The sequence below is a fragment of the Sodiomyces alcalophilus genome, assembly GCF_042370955.1.
Source record: "Sodiomyces alcalophilus JCM 7366 unplaced genomic scaffold ACRALscaffold_2, whole genome shotgun sequence".
Lineage (NCBI taxonomy): Eukaryota > Fungi > Ascomycota > Sordariomycetes > Glomerellales > Plectosphaerellaceae > Sodiomyces > Sodiomyces alcalophilus.
In genome coordinates this window covers 2,233,187-2,253,250 of record NW_027263533.1, presented here as the reverse complement: position 1 = coordinate 2,253,250, position 20,064 = coordinate 2,233,187, and the positions used below count along the sequence as shown (strand labels likewise).

The 20,064-nt window shown below is 56.5% G+C and overlaps 9 protein-coding genes across 9 annotated transcripts; 4 read left to right on the top strand and 5 right to left on the bottom strand.

Moving 5' to 3' along the window:
* Positions 1 to 557: 557 nt before the first annotated feature.
* ACRALDRAFT_2100777 (uncharacterized protein) lies at positions 558 to 2,432 on the bottom strand (the record flags this gene model as incomplete). Its single annotated transcript, XM_071023027.1, has 4 exons — positions 558 to 1,139; positions 1,213 to 2,090; positions 2,170 to 2,195; positions 2,284 to 2,432. 4 exons carry the CDS (start codon positions 2,430 to 2,432, stop codon positions 558 to 560), a joined length of 1,635 nt encoding a protein of 544 aa, XP_070876969.1.
* Positions 2,433 to 2,998: 566 nt separating this feature from the next.
* Positions 2,999 to 4,588, top strand: ACRALDRAFT_2099975 (uncharacterized protein; the record flags this gene model as incomplete). Its single annotated transcript, XM_071022985.1, has 1 exon — positions 2,999 to 4,588. One exon carries the CDS (start codon positions 2,999 to 3,001, stop codon positions 4,586 to 4,588), a length of 1,590 nt encoding a protein of 529 aa, XP_070876968.1.
* Positions 4,589 to 4,786: 198 nt separating this feature from the next.
* Positions 4,787 to 6,832, bottom strand: ACRALDRAFT_2025630 (uncharacterized protein; the record flags this gene model as incomplete). The annotated part of the gene is made up of 5 exons (XM_071020331.1): positions 4,787 to 5,423; positions 5,547 to 5,801; positions 5,882 to 6,018; positions 6,115 to 6,218; positions 6,322 to 6,832. 5 exons carry the CDS (start codon positions 6,830 to 6,832, stop codon positions 4,787 to 4,789), a joined length of 1,644 nt encoding a protein of 547 aa, XP_070876967.1.
* Positions 6,833 to 8,158: 1,326 nt separating this feature from the next.
* Positions 8,159 to 9,976, top strand: ACRALDRAFT_207175 (glycoside hydrolase family 13 protein; the record flags this gene model as incomplete). The annotated part of the gene is made up of 1 exon (XM_071022188.1): positions 8,159 to 9,976. One exon carries the CDS (start codon positions 8,159 to 8,161, stop codon positions 9,974 to 9,976), a length of 1,818 nt encoding a protein of 605 aa, XP_070876966.1.
* Positions 9,607 to 11,713, bottom strand: ACRALDRAFT_1074762 (uncharacterized protein). Its single transcript, XM_071018279.1, has 5 exons — positions 11,065 to 11,713; positions 10,948 to 11,005; positions 10,782 to 10,868; positions 10,528 to 10,732; positions 9,607 to 10,460 (listed from the first exon to the last, which is right to left on the bottom strand). Exons 1-5 carry the CDS (start codon positions 11,508 to 11,510, stop codon positions 10,255 to 10,257), a joined length of 1,002 nt encoding a protein of 333 aa, XP_070876965.1. The 5' UTR covers positions 11,511 to 11,713; the 3' UTR covers positions 9,607 to 10,254.
* Positions 11,714 to 12,728: 1,015 nt separating this feature from the next.
* Positions 12,729 to 13,595, top strand: ACRALDRAFT_1068407 (uncharacterized protein; the record flags this gene model as incomplete). Its single annotated transcript, XM_071017562.1, has 1 exon — positions 12,729 to 13,595. One exon carries the CDS (start codon positions 12,729 to 12,731, stop codon positions 13,593 to 13,595), a length of 867 nt encoding a protein of 288 aa, XP_070876964.1.
* On the bottom strand, positions 13,273 to 16,480 carry ACRALDRAFT_1061208 (uncharacterized protein). The gene has a single exon (XM_071016386.1). It carries the CDS (start codon positions 16,188 to 16,190, stop codon positions 13,914 to 13,916), a length of 2,277 nt encoding a protein of 758 aa, XP_070876963.1. The 5' UTR covers positions 16,191 to 16,480; the 3' UTR covers positions 13,273 to 13,913.
* A 1,253-nt stretch (positions 16,481 to 17,733) lies between these two features.
* Positions 17,734 to 18,201, top strand: ACRALDRAFT_2040261 (uncharacterized protein; the record flags this gene model as incomplete). Its single annotated transcript, XM_071021037.1, has 1 exon — positions 17,734 to 18,201. The coding sequence occupies one exon, from the start codon at positions 17,734 to 17,736 to the stop codon at positions 18,199 to 18,201; it is 468 nt and encodes a 155-aa protein (XP_070876962.1).
* Positions 18,202 to 18,865: 664 nt separating this feature from the next.
* On the bottom strand, positions 18,866 to 19,500 carry ACRALDRAFT_2025624 (uncharacterized protein; the record flags this gene model as incomplete). The annotated part of the gene is made up of 2 exons (XM_071020330.1): positions 18,866 to 19,296; positions 19,407 to 19,500. 2 exons carry the CDS (start codon positions 19,498 to 19,500, stop codon positions 18,866 to 18,868), a joined length of 525 nt encoding a protein of 174 aa, XP_070876961.1.
* Positions 19,501 to 20,064: the final 564 nt, after the last annotated feature.

Below are 20,064 nucleotides of genomic sequence, written 5' to 3'. Positions count from 1 at the left end.
AAAATAGAAAGAAAATATAAAGAAAACAACTTCGTGCTCAACCTCCACCATTGTTTTGTGGTTCCTCCGAGACAAACAAGGCGATAGCGCGGAAGCATTGTCGCTACTTGTCGTCTCCGAGGTCCCAGAGCATGTCCTTGCTCAGCGATGGCGCAATGGCACTGTCGCTGCCAAGATGCCTTCCTTGCCAGTTCCGCCGCTCGCCTAGCGGACGTACTGATCCAGGGGGCATCTCGGATGAAGGAGGCGCTCAAAATGGATGAGATGATGATCGTCGTGGCTTGACAGTCGTAGAAGAATGGTGAAAATAAATGCATCGTAAAGGTGGAAGTGAGAGTGAAGTGAAGATTGATGAGTGTTGGCAGGTCGGCTGCCAATTGTCCAGGCAAACGGGCTGTTGGTTTGGAGTCGTTGCCATTCAAGATTGTCGATTATTGTGTTCGCTCCGCATGTAATGTCGAGCTAGGCGGATCGAAACATGCCGTTCCATTACCGCCATGTGGAGAGTCGAGTCCGTACACTCTCCACTTGATTCTTTCCCGCAAGGGAAAAGAATGTTAGGCGGTTTGGCGAGGCTTGGTCCGCGGAAGCAATCCGCCCAAGCCACGGTGTTGATTCTCACGTCTCGCCGCCCCGTCTTCGTAGTCGCTTCCGGATTCGCTCGTCGCGGCCAGCTTGGGGCTGCGATCGTTGCCAAAGACCTTGAGAAGGATCACCATGACGAAGCTGCTCACGATGCTCATGCCAAGGATACCAATCATGACAAAGTTGCTGCGACGGTACTGGTATCGGCCTGGCGCCGAGTCTTCAGGCCATCCCGTGTACAACGCATAAGTCGTCACGACGCTTCCGAGGTTGCCTAGGCCAGAGACCAAGGCAGAGGCAGCGGCCACGCCAACTTCGCCGTGGCGGCGCTGGAAAATCTCGTTGGTCCAAGCCATGCAGTTGGGGACCGTGGGGCCGAGGCCAAAGCCCACAATGAGGAGACCACCGTACCGCGCCCAACCGTTGGACAGGGCGAAAGTGACGGTGAGGAGACCAGCAATCTGGATGCACACGGCGGCCGAAAAGATGAACGGCCTGTATTGGTGAAAGCGATCCGAAAGCGGCATGATCAGCACAATGGCAATCAGGTCCATCTAGATGGGCCGAGTCAGCAAACCCAAAAAAAACTGGAATTTCCGTGGAAAGTGAGTCAGAATTAGGACTTACAATCCAAATAGGGGCAAAGAGCAGGCTGATTTGGACGCTGGTGGCTTCGGGCACGATAGACCGGATAATGACAGAACCGTAGAGCTGGGTACCAATGCCGACACCCACAACGCCGAAGTACATGAGGACCAGTGGCCAAAGTCGCCAGTCCATAAGAACCTGGAGCAGGTCACGAAGTGTCCACGGACGAGGGTTGTAGACACGGCGTAGGTCGTGGTAATGGACTGCGGCATCGCGGCCCGTCAGAGCCTCCGGGCTAGCAGGCAGCCACTTGAATAGCCCTGTCCGGACGCGTGTCTGGCCGGGGGGAAGAGGCCTGTCCGGCAACCACCAGAGCAGTGAGAAGCCGAGGACGATGGCCACGAGGCCGTAAAGAAGGAACATCCAGCGGAAGCCCACGAGGCCGCCGACGCCATCCATGAGCTGGAAACCAGCCGAGACGAGACCGACAACAGCTGCGGAGACCTGGGCGGCAGTGAAGTACATGCCGATCCTCTTGCCCGTGCGCGAGGGGGGGTAGAAGAGGGTCAAGTAGTAGGCCATTCCGGGCCACATGCCGGCGATGACGACACCAAGCAGGAAGCGAAGCAGCTGGATGCTCCACGCAGCTTGGGCGGCGGCACAACACGCGCCGATGATGCCCGTGGCCATGACGATGCGAGCCATCCACGCGCGAGGGCTGACCCTGCTCATGATGAGGTTCGAAGGGAAGTCAAAGATGACATAGGCGACGTAAAAGAGGGCCAGCGCAGTGGATGTGTCCCGCGGCGTCATGTTGAGGACAGTCATGAGATCGTGGCCTTTCTCGGCGTTCATCGTCTGGGCAATGCCAATGTTGGAGCGGAGGCCGGAGCAGACGAAGTAGAGAACCCAGAAGGCTGGAGGGGAAGATTGAGTGTCAGATGGTGTCGAGAAGAAACGGGGGGAGGAGGGTTTGCGAAATTCTTAAAAACATACCAGGAATTATACGAAGGTCAAGCTTTCTGGAGAGACCAAGACAATATATCGTCAGCCATCTCTCGTAATGGACAGAATAAATGCGAGCAAGTAGAAACCAAGGATAGGACATACCGGTAGACCTTCTCGACCGTCTTGACATCATAGTCTTCCTGCTGACCGGGCGTCCCTCGCTGATCCTCGACATCCTGACTGGGAGACCGAGCTTCGTCGGCGAGCTTGTCCACGCCACTTGGCGAGTCCGGCGGTAATATTTGGGCCATACTCGGACTGAGAAGCAATGGAGGTGCGTGCTACCGTCTGTTTCTGGCCGCTGCTCTACCGTTATACTGCGAGTCGGCTATCAAGTAGAGCCTGTATGAACGTGTAGTGAAGGGGAATAGCCTAGGCTGATAGAGAGAGGAATGTGAAGTGACAGAAACGAGAGACGTCCAGGACGTAATAATGGGAGTATGAGATGTTGCAAGAAGAGGAGGAGGAAGGAGAAGAAAAAAAAGTTTGTAGCTCTTAAAATAGTCATAATTTGTCGAGGCCCTTGTGCCGGAGCCGGGCTAGCATCCGGCAGACCGATAGTACCCGTATTCCGGTTGGGATCTCACCTCCCAACAACCCCCACGCTTTTCCCAACGCGCCCCCACTCTTATTCGTAACAGCATCGCGTCTGTCATCACGTGTTTCACCCCCATGTTCTTTGGGGCCAGAGCTCAAGCATCTACACAACATAACTCACCCCTCTCGTTACTCTGGGTTCGTGCCTCAGTAAGAACGTCCGGTGCTATTGCTTCAGCGCATCATGCATCTCACTCCGTCGATTGGGGGATGATGAGTCATGTCTGGTGAGGCACCGCAGGATAAACCGTCCTCCTTGCCCTCAGGCTCACCCTCGCTCTGCCTCTCACCGTCCTCGTCGTCCCGTCCAGTCACGCGACCCAAGAGACGGCGCGGCGAGCCCGACTCTGCCGGCGTCGCCCGGGATGGACAACCGAAACCCAAGAGGGTCCAGGTGACCCGCGCCTGTGAGCGCTGCCGCAACTTGCGACGCGGCTGCAGCGATTTCCGACCCTGCCAGCGATGCGTCAATCACGGCCTCGGCGACCAATGTCTCGGAATGCCCGGGCCCGTCCAGCTGGCATGGCCGGGCCCGGCGATGACGGCCTACCGTGGGCCCCATCCTCCCCACCACGGTCCGCACGACGCCGTGGAGAGGCTAACCAGGCTGCTGCCGGCGGCGATCCTCGATTACTGCATGGACCGTTTCTTCGCCCAACTCTACACGACCATTCCCATCCTGACACGGGAGCACGTCGCCCGTCTCAAGAACGCGGTGGGTCTGACCGAGGCCGGCCTCGAAGCCCACTGCCTCCTCGCCGCCCTCTGCGCCATGGTGCTACTGCAGGTCGAGGAGCCCGACAGCCTGTACAGGCACGGGCTGGCAACGGAGAAGAACACGGCGTACGGCGAGCGTCTCTTCGACCAAGTCCTCTCCATACATCGGACCCTGGGCCGCAAATCGAACCCGTCGTTCGAGCTGTGCTTGCTCACGTTCTTCATATACGCCTGCCACGCCACTCTTCTCCACCACAGCCAGGCCTTCATATTCCTCCGAGAAACGACGACGCTCTGGCTCCTCTGCAAACCAAACGGCCACGATCCCTCAGTCAAACTGCTCATCGACAGGCTCTTCTGGGTCCTGCTAATCTCGGAGCGGTCTCACGGCGTGCGCTATCGGCGGCCCGTGACCTTGCAGATCACCGCCGAGACACCTCGGCTTCTGTCCCCGACCGAGCTCAATTCCGATTCCGATTCTGATTCCGTTCTCGCGGGGTTCGCCAGCCTGGCTGCCCTCTTCAGCCCGCTCGACACCTCCTTCATCGCCGCCCTCAATCACGAGAAGCTGGCCGTCCCACCCACAGTCGCGTCCCTCAGCTACATCGAGTGCTGCGTGAACACGGCCCTGAACCCGACCCTCCGCCTCCAGGACACCCAGAAAGCGAACCTACGCGTGACGCAGCTCTGGCTACGCATCATCCTCTGGCAGCTCCGCCTGCGCCTTGGCCACCTGACCGAAGACGCGGCCAAGCACAGCCTGACGTTCCACTATCCCCTCGAGGTCGCCAAGGACTTGACCTTGTCGACGCGCGACTTGGCCCTCGAGAGCATCAGGGTCCACGGAGTCGGCCTGACGGAGAAACTCTTCGACATTGCTTCCGCCGTGGTGGACGTGTTGGCGCGGGTGCCCATCACGCCTTCGAGCCCGCACGGCGCTGGCACGTCGCCGAGGGATGACTTGAACTACGTCAGGCGGCTGATTACGCAGCTGCCGGGTGGGCGGGACATTTACGATGCTCTTCTGGACAAGCATATCGAGCAAGCTGTGCCAGGCCTGCATTTGGGCCAGGTACATGCTTTGCCAAGTTAAAAAATCGAGCGGAGATGTCTATAGAGAATGTATTACATGATGCATTGATGACCAACCTGGAGTGGACAATTATCATTGCCCAGACTGGGTATATAGTTATGGCACAGATGTTCTTTTTCTTTTCTGAATGAAATGACAGCGGGTCGACTGGTCATATCGTTTTATATTCATATTTTTCAACTTCTTTTCCCCCTGCATCTACTCACTCGCAGTGGACAGACGCTTTTCCACGGTGTGGTCCTGCGAGTAGGGGTCAATCTTAGTCTTGGCGAATTTCCGTGCGGGAACCTGATGCTCGAACAACAGATCGAGTTCGGCGTAAGAGCGGTCCTTGGGCTCGGGGAGGCGGAAGAAGACCCAGATGGTGCAGAGAAGACAGCTACCGGCCCAGAAGTAGGCGGTCTTGGCACCCCAGTTCCAGGCGCCGGTGTTCAGCTGATAGTTGGTCATGACGTTGACAAAAATGTTGACGGCGTTGTAGGCGGCGCGGGCCATGACGATGGTCTTGGACTTGAGGCGTGTGGACGACAGCTCGGACACGAGGCAGTAGGTGATGGGCCCGATGGTGAAGTCGTAGACGAAGGTGAAGAGGATGAGCATGGCGCCAATGGCCCAGACGGAGGCGTTGGAGCTGGCAAAGGATAATGAGCCGACGGTTACTAAGATGCAGAGCTGGGTGCAAATTCCCGAGATGAAGATCCTCCGGCGGCCGATGTGGGTCATCAGGAACCAGGAGCCCATGGTACCGACGAGGCCCAGGGCGCCGTTGCCCATGGCCATGGCCATCGAGTTGGCGGGATCCAGGCCAGCCTGGACCATGAAGTAGGAGAAGTATCTGGCCAATTTCATCAGCTTACATTGTTCCAAGTTCTTTTACACTCATGTCGATGGGGGTGTAATACAGAGAGAGTAGTGTGCACCACAGAGATGGGGGTGATGTAGAAAGAGAGACACATACCCCATCAGGTTCTGTCCCGAGAGCACTTGGGCGACCCAAGTCAAGACGACAATCTCCGTGCGGCGGAGGTCAGTCCCCTTGAAACAGTCTCTGTAGCGGACACCCTCCTTGAGCTGGCGCTCCATTTCGTTGGTGTACTCAATCATGGCAATGGTCTCGTCGGGATTGAAACTGGGCTGGTTACGAGAGGTGAGGCGCAGGAGAGCCTTTCTAGCGGAGGCGCGGTCATTGTTCCGGATATACCACCAGGGAGACCTAACATAACAGTTGGATCAGTCTTGCCGAAATTGAAGCGGATGGTCTATGAAGTCCTTTAAGACAATGAGAGAGCTCACTCAGGGGCAAATAATACACCGGCCAAGATGAGGACGGGCCAGAGCCATTGGATGGCGAAAGGGAGACGATAAGCCCACTCGTCCGTTCGGGTTACAGAGCTGTAGTTCACGGCCGAGGAGAAAAATTGGCCGATGACCTGGACAAAGGGAACAAGTTCATATCAGCTAGGTCGTTTTTTTTTTCTTCTCTTTTTTTCATGCTCGTCCCCAGACATCGAGGGGCTCCTACCTACCCAGCACATGTTGATGAAAGTGGTAAGGTACGGCCTCAGCTTGACAGGCGCAACTTCAGAGGCATAGGCGGGAGTGATACTCTGGAAAGCACCCCAAGGAAGACCTAACAGCAGAAATAAGTCAGCCACCATACTTCAGAAAAGGAGGTTCATTCAAGAGCAAGCAACGGAAAACAAAAAGCCGGAGATAAATAGAAGGGAGCTCACCGCAAAAGACCTCGCCAACGACCAAGACTTGGACGTTGGGGGCAAAAAACAATATGAACACAAAGGCGATCATGAAGATGAGATTGACAATCATGCTCTTCTTGTAGCCCCAGCGATCCTGCATCCAGCCGGCGAGGATCAGACCGATGACCTCGCCGGCACGGGCGCCGTTGGACAGGGCGGACATCCAGGCGGCGGAGACGACGTAGCTCTGGCTGGGCTCGTGCCACTCGCCGAACTTCTCGTTGAAGACGGGAGAGCCGTACAGGTGGCCGAGGAGGGAGAGGTCGTAGCCCTCCATGATGAGGGTGGAGGAGAGGAGGACGGACCAGCCGATGGCCTTGGGATAGGTCTTGATGGCCTGCCACAGGGTCATGTTCTGCTCTGACTCGGCGGCGAGCCTGGCTTCGGAGGCGAGGGTCCCTGTGGTCTCGTCATGTTGGGCGACCACCTCCTTGTCGAGGGACAGTGGGTTGTCTGCGGGCGTTGGCTTAATGTCCTGGTCGGCCATGGCGATCTGGCGGGCTGAGTGGGCTGCGGGCGGTAGGCCGTGGACAGGGACAGTGATGTAGCCAGGGGAGGAAAGGAGTGGCTGCCTTGAGGGTATGTGATGATATGGATGTATGATGCCCTCGAGGGTTCGCCTGCTAATGAAAGGAAGTGAAGTGAACCACAGAGGGAACCTGTTGGGGGCATTCCAGCTATTTATCCCCCGACTTCAGACTTGCAAATGCTGCCCTGCCCTTCGCATTCCAACTTCATCAAACCATACATGTACGTAGCAGTGCTGCTGTCGCCTTTGTAGAATGGACTGACTGCCTCCACACGGCGTCTTTCATTGCTCACCCCCCAAGGTCCGAAAACCAGTCCCAAAAGACAACCTTGCAAAAGGCGGGGAAGCGGACGCTACGGGGGTTCGTGGCCTTTCTTTGGTTCAGTAGCCATGAGGAGGGACATGGGTTGGTTTCCGAAGTAGATGAGAATCCGGGTGCTCGGGGCTCGTCTCTGGTAGGATTGGTGATGTTCTTTCGGACCGAGAAGCAATGAAGGATCGAGGGGGGAACAAGGAGAGGGGTCGCGGAGACTCCGCGGAAGGTGGGTCCTGTCATTGGAAATTTATTGAGTTTGATTGGCTGATTGGGAGCTTGGACGTCAATGTCAGGCGGAGTCTAGCGGAGCTCGGACCACAAGCTCTTCTGACTGCCGATCCGGTACAAAGTACATCAATTCTGTGGTCGGCTTTCTTCAACCCCCTCCACCAGCTCCGTACACCGCGAGATGAAACTCGGCCTTGGACCCTGGAAACATGTCCAGAAGCCCTTTAGATCGACTAGAATGGTACAGAACCACGTGGGGAGTAGGTAAGAACCATTCCATGGTACCGCCCTGGCGAAACCTACTGTGGACCTGTTCGCCTTTACCTCCGCTAGACTCCATTCATGATCCTCTGATCATCCCCAACCATCTTGAACCCGTATCCCATACTTCAAGACACTCAGTGTAACCCATGTTATCAGCGTTTTTATCCAATCGGTTTGGTCAGGGTGCGGACAGCTGACTAGCTCTGGGGCATTGGTTACCCAGATATTTTCGATGCTCCGAGAACAAACCAACATAAGGGGTGGATGAACACCCCCGCCTGATTCCACCCGGCCTTCAGGGCTACTTGTCTACCAAAAAGGGCGGCATCACAAGACTTGCGGGCACTTAAAACCCCTCCCGGTCCAGTCGGAAACTACAGGGGAAAGGTTGTTTGTTGTTCCCCAACCCGTCCTTCACCGTACCATCTCCCAGTGTTCATCTTGTTCTCCTCGCTTTTTAGATCACTCTGCCGACCATGGGATCCCTCATCAGCGACGATGAGGGCCGTTATATCGGTACAGAGCCCTGGTGGAAGGACGCCCTCTTCTATCAAGTTTACCCCGCCAGCTTCAAAGACTCCAATGGCGACGGCTGGGGTGATCTACCCGGTCTGATATCCAAGATTGATTACCTTGAGGAGCTAGGCGTCGATGTCGTATGGGTATCGCCCATCTTTGAAAGCCCACAGAAAGACATGGGCTACGACGTGTCTGACTACCAAAAGATCTACGCTCCGTATGGCACCGTCCAGGACGTCGACGCCCTCCTGGAAGAATGCCACAAGAGGGGAATGAAGGTCATCCTCGACCTCGTCGTCAACCACACCTCGGTCGAGCACGAGTGGTTCAAGGAATCTCGTTCCTCCAAAGACAACCCCAAGCGCGACTGGTACATTTGGAGACCCGCGCGCTACGACGATAATGGGGCCCGCCACCCTCCCACCAACTGGCGTGGCTATTTCGCCGGTCCGACGTGGACCTGGGACGAACAGACCCAGGAATACTACCTGCACCTCTACGCTCCTGATCAGCCGGACCTGAACTGGGAAAACGCCAAGTGCCGAGAGGCCATCTACGAGAACACCATGCGCTTCTGGCTCGACCGTGGCGTTGACGGTTTCCGCATCGACACCGTCAACAAGTACTCCAAGAGGACCGACTTTGTTGACGCCCCCGTTACCGATCCCACCTCCCCCCACCAGCCAGCACCCGAGATGTGGTGCAACGGCCCGCGCATCCATGAGTTCATCCACGAGATGAACCGCAAGGTCCTCGCCCCTTACAACGCCGTCTCCGTTGGCGAGCTGTCTCTCACACCGGAACCCAACCAGGTCATCCCTTACGTCTCCGCCCAGGCCCAGGAGCTCGACATGGTCTTCGAGTTTTCCGTCATCCGCCTGGGCAACGGTAACGGCTTTGGCGCCAAGTACATCTACGACCCTTTCCCCCTGTCCACTCTCAAGCGCCTCACCGCCAAGTGGCAGTCCTTTATTGAAGGGACCGACGCCTGGGCCACCGCCTTTTGCGAGAACCACGACAACGGCCGCGCCGTCTCGCGCTTCGGCGACACGAGCACTCCGGACCTCTGGTCCCGCTCCGCCAAGACCATCGCCCTGTGGCAGGCGACCATGACGGGCACCCTGTTCCTGTACCAGGGCCAGGAGATTGGCATGACGAACATGCCGCCGTCATGGGGTATGGAGGAGTACAAGGACATTGAGAGCGCCAACTTTTACGCCGAGGCCGTTGAGTCGGGCGACGGGGAGAGGGTCCGCAAGACGATGCATGGCTTGCGGATACTGGCTAGGGACCACGCGCGGGTTCCCTTCCAATGGAGCGACGAGCCCAACGCCGGGTTCTCGGATGCCGGCGCGACGTCCTGGATGCGCGTCCATGACGATTACGCGGCCATCAACGCCGCCAGGCAACGGCACGACCCAGATTCGATCCTCTCCTTTTACAAACGCGTCATGAAGCTGCGGAAGAGATACAAGGACGTCTTCGTGTTCGGTTCGCACAAGCTGCTCGACCCAGACGACGAGGAGGTCTGGACCTACGTCAAGGAGGGTCCCGGCTCAGGGGGCGGGAGGGACGGTACGCCGAGGAAGGCGCTGGTGGTGATGAACTTTTCACGGTCGGAAAGGGGCGTGGGCGATGTGGCAACGGCGTTGGGATGCAATGAGGGCGATGTACGCCTACTTGTCGGGACGAATGGGCCAGCGCCGAGTCAGGGTCGCACATGGCCTGCTCTCGTGGCGTGGGAGGGACGGGTCTACACAAATTTTGACCCCTGAACGGAATAAACGTGTCGGGCTTGAGGTTCTTGATGAGCTGGACGGTTATTTTATCCCGAGAATCTTGCATGAGATAATCAGAAAGAAATATGTTCCACAAAATCTCCTCGGCCCTTCTCAGAGATTCACTCTCTTCCGCTTGTTAGTTAGACAAAGACGGGGGTACAAAAGCTGATATGATCTTGATTTGGTTCTTCAGTACTAGGCTTGGAACATATGGTATATACACAAGCAGACATGCCATATCTTAACATCCCTCAGAGAATTCTAGATAGGCATCAGGCCGACTTGGCGGCGGCCTTCTTCACGAATTCGAGAGACCGGCTGTAATAGTCTGCGGACTTGGGGTGTGCGGCGAACATGTAGAAGCAGTGAGGCATGCCCTGGTAGGTGTGGAGTTCCACAGGGACGCCCTCGGCTTGGAGGCGCTCGGCGTATGCGATACCCTCGTCACGCAGGGGATCTAAACCAGCAACTTGGACGACTATCTGGGCGGTTAGAGTCTTCATATGAGAGAGGAGGCTGATAGAAAATAGGGGGCATGGACGTACGTGCTGGCGCAGTTCCCTTCAAAGAATCCGCAAGTAGCGGAGAGTGGCCGGGATCTGGTGTGGGGTTGGGGATGTATAGATCGAGGAAGAACTCCATCTTGATAGCGTCCACGACCGAGGCGTCATGGTTCTGCTGGTAGCTACCTCCCTCGTACTTGTCGTGGGGGAAGAACTTGGGGTGACAGACGGCGGGGAAGTTGAGGGCCTGACCCCGTACGCCAGTCATACCGGGCATCGCGAGCTCGGATAGCCACGCCGGCGGCGAGACCCGCGCCAGCGGAGCTGCCGATGAAGATGATGCGCTCGGGGTCGGCGCCGAGGGATGCAGCGTTGGCCTTGGCCTATACAGTGTGGACAGCAGCGTTAGCAAGGCGATGGGAGAGAGGGAAGAGAGGAAGAGAGAAGTAGAAACAGGCGTACCCATTTCGCGGCGTCCCAGCAATCATCGATAGCGTAGGGGAATACGTATTCCGGGGCCCTGGGTGCTCACATGTCAGCTAAAACCAAACCCCCGGGGTGAGGCCTTCGACTACTCACATTCTGTAGTCCACGCTGACGACGACGACATTGGCCTTGCCAGCCAGTAGCAAGCTCTCCGGCTCCTCGGTGGTGTGGCCACCCACAACCCAGCCACCGCCGTGGAACCGCACAACCAGAGCCGGAGTCTCGGCAGAAGGCGTCTTGCTCTTGTAAATCTTAATCTCAATCTCGGCTCCGTCGCGCATGGGGATCTTGCGCAGCTCAGTGGCTACATCGACGCCTTCGACGGGACATCCCTCTGGGGCTGGAGGGGGAGACATCCAGGCGGCTTTGAAGGCGGCCATGTCGAGGCCGGGCTCCCAGAGCTGGGCGACGGCGGCGTCGGCGGCATCCTTGACTTTGGCGAACTCGGGGTCGATGGTTGATAGCCAGCCGTTCTTAGGGAGGGGCTTGAAGTTGGGGTCGACTTTTGTGTAGTCGGGCTTGGCCTTGAGCTGCACCATCTTGACGAAATATCCGCTCAGTCGTGAAAGGGCTGTGGTTGAGCTGTTATTTATGGCGGTGGGAGAAGGATCCGTCTGCTGTAGTCGCGGGAGACTATGTGAGAAAGCTCACTCGTATCGTGAAAGGCTGGCAAGACACACTCGGGAGGTATATGATCGATCTACGATTACGTCGCGGGGAATGGGTCAGGAGAGGGGCAGATGCATCTCCATCTTGCCGAGGGATGAGCTAGACAGATATAGTCGGTACGCAGGCAGGCGAACAGCCCGAGTTTACAGCATCACCAAGTCATTAAGCAAAGCCAAGACGGCTAACACTAGTCATTAGGAGCTTCATCGGTATGTGGGGTAGCTGGAGAAGACGATCGCGGGGCAAAGAAGCTCGGAAAACGCTTGCCATCGCGCCTAGATTCGTGGTTCGTGATGCGGGACGCGGGGCTCGTATCGGCGGAGACCCATAGGGATGCTCCCGTCGTCAATTGCTCTGAATACTGATGCTGTATTACTGTAGTTTCAACAACGGTGTGACATGAAATCAATCCAATGAAGGATTGAAAGGTAGAGCTCGAAATGAACACAGCTTGAGAGCGTTGGTCGAAGATGGAGATGCAAGTTGATGGTTGCGGTTAACTTTCTCCGTATATTAATTGTGGGTCGAAGACCTGGGGTAGAATCGCCACGTGACCCAGGACGCAAATAGGTGGTAATTAGTAATATGACCTGATGTCTCGATTCTGAGCGTTGCCGTCTCCATCAGTTCAATTGTGACTGGCAAGTGTAACGGTCTTATCGCTGTATTCGCGGACAATAAAATCCTAGAGCGAAATAATGACAAAAGGTTGTGGACAGGAGAACTTGGCCCGAAGAAGACGGCCCTTAGTAATAACAAGTGACGTTACTTCATACGTTGTACACTTCATCAGGATACCTAACCTAACCCCACCTCGTTCACCTTGCTCACCTTGCTCACCTTGGTGGTCTCACCGATCCTTATCTCCATCTTATCTCGAAATACATCAGTCTTATTGGCAGTTCTGGCCCAGACACTGCTCCTCCAATACCACTCCATTCCTTCTACCAGTATCGCCCGATTTTCCTAATATGTTCCAAGTTGCCCAAGCAATCCGTTTGACCTGACCTGACCACGGGAACTGCGGAAGTGACCCACCGCATTGAAAGCGCGATACGCGAAGCGACCATCATCACAACCCAACCATAATGGCGCCCATCAGGATCACACTCGACAAATCCGACTCTCTCACCATATCCGCCCAACCCCTGACCCCGGCCGGGTTCGCTCCCTTCGGCTCCGTAGTCCAGAACCCCCACCCGTCCGTCCACCCGTCCCCATCCCTCGCCGCGACTCTCACCCACGACGCCGTGCCAGCGAACCAAGGCACGGCCATCAAATACCAGCATCTCTCTCGTCCCCTAGACTTGTACACCTCCGCCCCGAGCAGAGTCCCCTCCAAACCAGTCCTCAATCTCTTCGTCTGTGCCGCTCGCCCTCTTCGTCGCCGGTCTCCACCGCCGCCATCCTCCTCCTCCTCACACCCATCCCCCGCCCTCAACTCAACCTCCGGCCAGCACAGGAGCGGCGGGGGTTTCTTCCCTGTCACGATCCTCGAACGCCACCCATTCACGACACAAACCTTCGTGCCCCTATCCCGGGGCCCAGCAGCTCCAACAAGCACCTACCTCGTCATCGTAGCCCCAAGCCTACCCTCCGGACCCCTGGACCAAGACCTTCCCTTTCCACCGTCATCGTCGCCATCTTCAAAGGGAAGTGGAGGAGAGAAGAGGGGAGAGCAGAGTGCGACGACGCCGGCCCGTGGTATCCCGGACCTTCGTAACCTGCGCGCCTTTATCGCCGGGCCGGGCCAAGGCGTCACCTACGGCGCGGGGGTCTGGCACGCCCCCATGGTGGCGCTTGGTCCGGCCGGCTCGGCGGTCGAGTTTGCCGTCACGCAGTTCGCCAACGGTGTCGCCAAGGAAGATTGCCAGGAAGTCGTCTTCGGCGACAGGGAAGGCGAGGGCGAGATTGTGGTTGAGGTCCCAGGTCAGATTGGACTTGCTAGGCTGTGAGGGTGATTATGTTGTACATTTCTTTCGTCAACTCGGTTACCCAGTCGAGGGAGACGGCTTTGGTTGCCCGAGGATGAAAGGAGAAATCTTTATCTAAAGCTCGATACGAGGGAACGGAAGACTGAAGCCCTTGATTAACATAATGCGATGGGACTTCTTTTCCATACATGGGATATCTCTGGAGAATGGGAAATACAAATACAGTAGTGTACAACATAAATGACGACATGAATTCCGCGACGTCGTCACTCATACAAAACTCAGTCCTCCATTCCATTTCAGTTGCTTGTGCTCCGTACATTGCACATATGCTCAGAATCAATTGAAAACCTCCATCATGAAAAAGTACTCAATCTTGGTCCCGTCATGACGACCCCGAACCGTGAGCTTGTGGCACTTATCCGCCAAGATCTGTCCCACGACCGGCGCACCGCAGTAGAAGACGCCGACCTTGAGCTCCGAGTCCCCGTCATACCGCTTCCCCGCCTTCTCGGCAGCCACCCTCCTGCTGGCCCCAAACTGGACCATCTCGTCGTAGTGCCGGTCGAGGATCTTGTCAAAGTCGGGCCGGCCGAACTGCGTGGGGTTGAGGAGGCCCGTGAGCGGGCTGAGGGGGTGCTCCGGGGTGCGGTGCATCTCCAGCAGCCAGCGGTAGACGTGGGTGACAATGTCGTTGTTCTTGGCCGTGACGTGCGTGTTGATGCGGATGTCCAGGTGGGGCCGCTCGTTCGGCCGCTCGCGTGGCCACCACGCCTGGCTGACCGACACCTCGTTGAGCAGGTCCGAGTGCCACTGGAGGTAGTTCCGGTCGCGGACCATCCAGTGAAAGTCAACGCGGTGGTAATCGTCGGGAAAGTCGCCGAGTTTCTGAGGCGACGACTGGTCCTGGTTGGCCACGTCCGGTTGGACGGTATCCAGGTTGGCTTCGCCTTCCACGGGCCCGTGGTCTCCGACCCCATCCGAGGGACTCTCCCCGGCCGTGGGCGTTCCCGACGTGGTGTTATCGGCTGCCCCATTCTCCCCACTAGGCCTTGCCCCGGAATCGCTCGCCTTCTCTTTGGTCGACGCCGCGGTCGTACTGGGCCCCAGGGATTCGCGCGGGTCGCCAGTGGGGCCGCCGTAAGTCATATCGTCATGCACCTGGAGATCAGCGAGGATACCGGAAAACGGGGTGACGCCAATGCCGGCACCGATGATGAGAGAATGTTTAAAATCGTAGAACCTCTGGGCCGGGGCACCAAAGGGTCCGTTGATGCCGACCACAATCTCCGACTCGCCCGACTCGCCGCCCAGAGCGCGTAGTTTCTTCGTCCAGTTGCCGTCCGTTTTGATGTGAACCTGCATCTTCTTGCCGACGCAGAGGGATACGGTGAAAGGATGCCACTGGAAGAAGCTGATCTCAGGCACCTGAAGGAAGATATACTGGCCGGCCTTGTACTTCCAAAGACGCTGGCTGGGGATGACGGCGGTAATCTCGACCGTCTCGCCGTCGAGGACCTTCATGGTGGCCCTGATCGGATAGAAGCCGAGGAAGAAGATGCGGACCACGCGCTCGACGAGGACCAGGAGGGTGGGGAAAGCGAGGAAGTAACCGAACATGGGCCATTGGAACAAACCCCGGGTGCCGTGGGCCATCAGAAGGCCGATGATGGGGAACATGAGCAGGTGGCCGAGCTGGAAGACCTCGTAGTTCCAGCGGCGGACCTGCGGGATGCTCAGCAGGGAGAGGAGGTACATCAAGCCCAGGGCGGTGAGGCCGGTGAATCCCGGCAGCGAGCGGACCAGGTCGACGTAGCGGAGGGGGACCATGTCGGGGCCCAGGAGGCGGGCGACGGCGTCCCGGTTGTCCGGGTTGCTGGCGCTGACAAAGGAGCCGGAGAGATGACCGATGGCGTGGAGGGTGGCAAAGAAGAGGGCGACGCACGAGATGCGGATGTGGAAGTTTTGCGAGAGGTCCCAGTTGAAGAAGCGGGAGATGTAGTAGGACCGACGCAGCCAGGTGGAGAAGTAGCGGGACATGCTGAGGATGAGGAAGAAGAAGGTCGGGTAGAGGACGCCGGCGGAGGTCTTGGCCATGACGACGCCCCAGCCCAGGGCGGCGCGGTACTCGGGGTTGGTCTGGTACTTGACGAGCTGCCAGATGCCAAAGGCCAGCTGCATGGCGACGACGAGGCCGAGGAAGCCAACCTCGGGCCCGTGGACGGCCCAGTAGGCGCGGATCCTGCGCCAGCCGTGGAGGCCGCTGACGTAGCGGTTCTCATCCTGCTCTTCCTTCCTGGCCTGTTCGAGGGAGGGGATCTTCCAGGAGCGGACAATGTCGAAGAATTCGGCGCGGGGGATGCGCTGGGCGTCGGAGCCCATCAAGCTCCGGAGGAAGGCATGGCGGGCCTTCTCGTCGTGGGTGTCGTGCTCGTGCTTGAGGACGTGGTGGGAGTTGAGCTCGAGCTGGTCGTGTGCCGCGTCGAGATTCTGCTCCACCTCGCTGTAGTCTATGTAGCCGTCGCCATTGTGATCGAGGTCGTCGAGGAAGCGGTTGATCTCGTCATCGTTGAGGTATTGGACATCCTCGTCTTTACGAGTGGGATGTAACGCCATCGAGATGCGACGGAGTGAAGGCGAAGCCTGAAGGGGCCAAGTAATGGCTGTAAGGAAGATAGGAAGAACGCGATGCAAGACTTGTTCCCCCTTGTTTACTCGTTGCCTTGTAGAAGAACTGGACGAGAAAGAGCTGTAGGGGATAAGGAGACCACGCGCATCGAAGGAATAATCATGGCACGGACGAGGACAAAGAGGAAAGGCCCTTTCCTCGGTCCTTTCCTCGTCCAAATCCCATGAATTGATTTCTCGGCGTTGCGCTTGGCATCGCTCCAGCAGGTGGTTCGGCCATCTTCCTCTGTTGTTTTTTTCCCGTCCTTCCTACAAGGAGTACGTCAGCTCTCCTCGTCACTACGTGGATGCCAAGGCTGATGCGACAACACCAAGCGGAGATCGATTTCTCGGCTTCGACCGAAGTGAAAGTATTCGTACAAGTAGTAGGTACCAAGTACACTATCGTAATGAATCTAGACCGAGCAAGGTAGCTGAAAAAGTACGAAGTACATCGGGTTATTGTGGTTTCGTGAGTGCGACGCCGCCGTGTTCGGTCAGAACAGTGTTCCAGCCAATCATATATACCATTGGCTTACTCTGTACAGTACCTTGCACTGTAGTCACTCCATACACCGAGCTTCAAACACTGTGTTTATCATACACTACCTACCTACTTCGTACCTACCTATGACAGACCATTTCCTTGCATTGTTTCTCGCGCCAATGCGAACTACCTAGACTTCCTTGGTTTTCCCTGGGCTAGGTACACTGCACTATACGAAGTACACTATGGCCTTTACGATTGTTGACGTCAACTGCAAGACACAAGGCTATCAACATATGTGAACTACATGTGAACATGATGCTAAATATAAAACCGGAATATTGGGCAATCATCCAAAGAAAAAACCCACCCCCCGAGCCGCTTTTTCGGACCGCAACTGGCAAACCTTAGCGGGTCGTATCCCGGGCCCCGGCACCGGAGCATCGGAGGGTCCCGGCCGCCTGTGTCCATCGACTAAGATTCACCAATGCTATAAACAGGCGACACGTCGTACCTGCTTATCTAGGCGGAAGTCGGGCCATATTTGGCGGCGCATTGGCCGACTTTTTGAGGTTTTACCTGGTATAAGGCTACAGAAATATATTGATTACATGTTACCTATTCGTACACAAGTCAGGGTACCGCTTACGTCACTAATAGACAGCTGCCTATGAAGTTCCGTCCTCGTCCCTGCTCGTGGCACGTTGGGAGAAATCGGCGCTCCAACTACCTAGTACTCCGTAGCTCCTACCTTCTGTTGCCATTACCCCGCCCCGTCCTAATTCGCAACCCGAAGATACCTAAGCTGATAATCAGGTACCTACCCGCCCAACCTGACATTCAACTACCACCCGTTTCACATCGTCAGTCAAAACACAGCTTCGTCTTCTTTCCCCAACTCCTTGAACTCGTCACCCACGGATTACCCAGAGTCAATACAAGACAAAAGAGCTAGGGGTCAAGTAGGATAAAACAGACAACAGAACACAGCAAAGGGAGAATAAAATGGCGGCTCCAACCCCCGCCAAAGACCGCATAACCTGCCACATCCTCGACACCACCACAGGCCGCCCCGCCCGAGGCGTCCGCGTGCGTCTCTCCTCCGCGGCCTCAAGCACTGCCGACCCCGCCCAGCCCGGCAGCCGGGATACCACGCCGCCCACCCTCTCCGGCGCCCCCAAGACGTTCGAGTCCCTCACCGACGACGACGGCCGCATCAAGGCGTGGCTGCCCTACAGCTCGGCCACCGCCTCGGGCGACGTCCCCGTCTACACCCTCGAGGATGTCCTCGGCGACGTCACGGGCCCCTCGCGCTGGACCCTGCGCTTCGATGTTGAGAAGTACTTCGCCGATCAGGGCAAGGAATGCTTCTTCCCCGAGGTCGTCGTCGTCTTCACCGTCCAGGAGGGCCAAAGCTACCATGTCCCTCTTCTGCTGTCGCCCTTTAGTTACACCACCTATCGCGGTAGCTGAGGAGGGGACGACGGCACAGATTTATGCTGAATATCCTGGTCCTTTGCCCCGACCAAGGAATGAGGGAGGAAAATATCAATGGGTGCATTGCATGTTGTTATTGAGGAAGCCTAGCGCACGCATCGTAGTGGAGCAATTGAGGAACGAGAGAGATATCGAAACGACTTATGATTACCGTCTCATCAATATAATATCACAACTGTGACCATTAGATTCATCTGTTGCCTAAGAATATTTTAAAATGAAAGCAGACCTGTGTGCTCGATCTGGTGCAGCAGGATGCATGCGGCATTCCTTTTCCTTGTTGGCGTCCTAAGGGAGTCGAGTCGTCGCAGGTCCGGTCGTGCGCCCGATTGTTGTCCGTGGTGATGATATGGCCCCCTTACCCATCCGCCTTTTCGGTGTATGTTCAGCCAACCAACCTCCCTAGATGAAATAAAACAAAAGTAGAATCGAATCAGCCAAACAATTGAATGAGTGCTCAAAGAAACTCCGCGCTAAGAATAGCTCTATCCCAAAGATCGCTTATCATTTCATCGCATCATCATCAGAACCAGAATAGGATGCCGTCGTCTCGCATTCCCGGTCCCTCGGTATCGGGCGACCGTTTTCAGTAGTCTCAGTGAGGGTGGCTGATCGGTGCCTCTTTGCCGTCCCGTCTGTTTTACTTCAGGCGTAGCTTACGAAATAGCCTCCTCTTGTAGGAACGCTCGGAAGTGGTCGGGGACATTTCCCCTGCGCTATGGGATACGAAGCTATCGCCGTCTTTGCCGGGGCTCAAGTGGCTAGTTGGCAAGGTGATGGCGGGTGGCGTTTTCGGAGAGGCGCTGGCGGATTGCATGCTTTCTTCATACTCCATGGTTGACGTGTGGGACATGGGCGACTCGAGCGCGTCCTCGTCCTCCTCGAGGACGACGTCGCTGTACATGGCCGGCATGGGCCGGGTGAGACGGCCGTGGCTGATGGTACGCTTGTGTTTCTGCCGGAAGGGGTGGCGAGACGACCGGGCTTTCCTGGTGAAAGTGACATCTTCCTGGGTGATGACGGCATCGGGCGAGATATCGGCCTCGGGATGTGGTAGGGTGGTGTTGGACACTGCGAGGCTTTTGAGCTGGAAAGTCACGGGAAACCAAACGTCGACGCCGAGGAAAGGGGGAAGTTGACGGGATTCAAGTTGATAGGAATTCTCTTTTGTTCTGACATACCTCCGTTAAAGGGTTCAGGGAACCCTGTGTCATGGTCCTGCAGTCTCCTCCTGCTGGAGGTCGAGGTCCGTGAACTTTGGCTATCCGAAGGCATGGCGGTGAGAGTTGATGATCTGACAATCTGACAATCGTTTGTTGGAGATGACGAAAATTACCCGTGTCCGCCCGTGGTCGATGTCGGCGAAGGATGTGAGGGGTTATTTGAAGGAGACATGCACTAGGAGGGGCCGAATGCTGCCGCTGCAATGTACAGATGTCAATCCGGCAGTGACGGAATATGGAGGACTCAGAAAATGCCGTTGTGTATGACCTGTGTGGCTGTGATTATGTGTTCTTTGTCGTCTTTAGAAAGAAAAGAAAGTATATAATCAAAGGACAGTTTGAAGATATTGACTGTGAAAGGAAAGGAGTGAAATAAAAGGAATAAGGGGATAGATACACAAGACAACGGACAAAGGAGAAGGCAGAAAGGAGACAAGAAAGTCTGGGTACAGATGAGGAACAAATGACTTTGTGTGCTACAAGTGTTGCTCAAGACCTGGCCAAAGACAATGAACCTCGGCGCTGAGATGCGTCAGACACCGGTCGACGATGCTCTAGCGAAGCTGACAGGTTAGGTTGGTAGGAGAAGAGAGTCGGGAAAGGGAAAGAGTGAAGA

Excerpts from the sequence above, each read along its gene's own strand:
- ACRALDRAFT_1061208 (XM_071016386.1), bottom strand. The coding sequence starts at position 16,190 with ATGGCGTTACATCCCACTCGTAAAGACGAGGATGTCCAATACCTCAAC.
- ACRALDRAFT_1074762 (XM_071018279.1), bottom strand. The coding sequence starts at position 11,510 with ATGGTGCAGCTCAAGGCCAAGCCCGACTACACAAAAGTCGACCCCAAC. Across the intron at positions 11,006-11,064 it reads GTCAGCGTGGACTACAGAAT|GGCCCCGGAATACGTATTCC; the intron begins GTGAGTAGTCGA and ends GTGAGCACCCAG. Across the intron at positions 10,733-10,781 it reads GCGCGGGTCTCGCCGCCGGC|GCCCTCAACTTCCCCGCCGT; the intron begins GTGGCTATCCGA and ends GTACGGGGTCAG.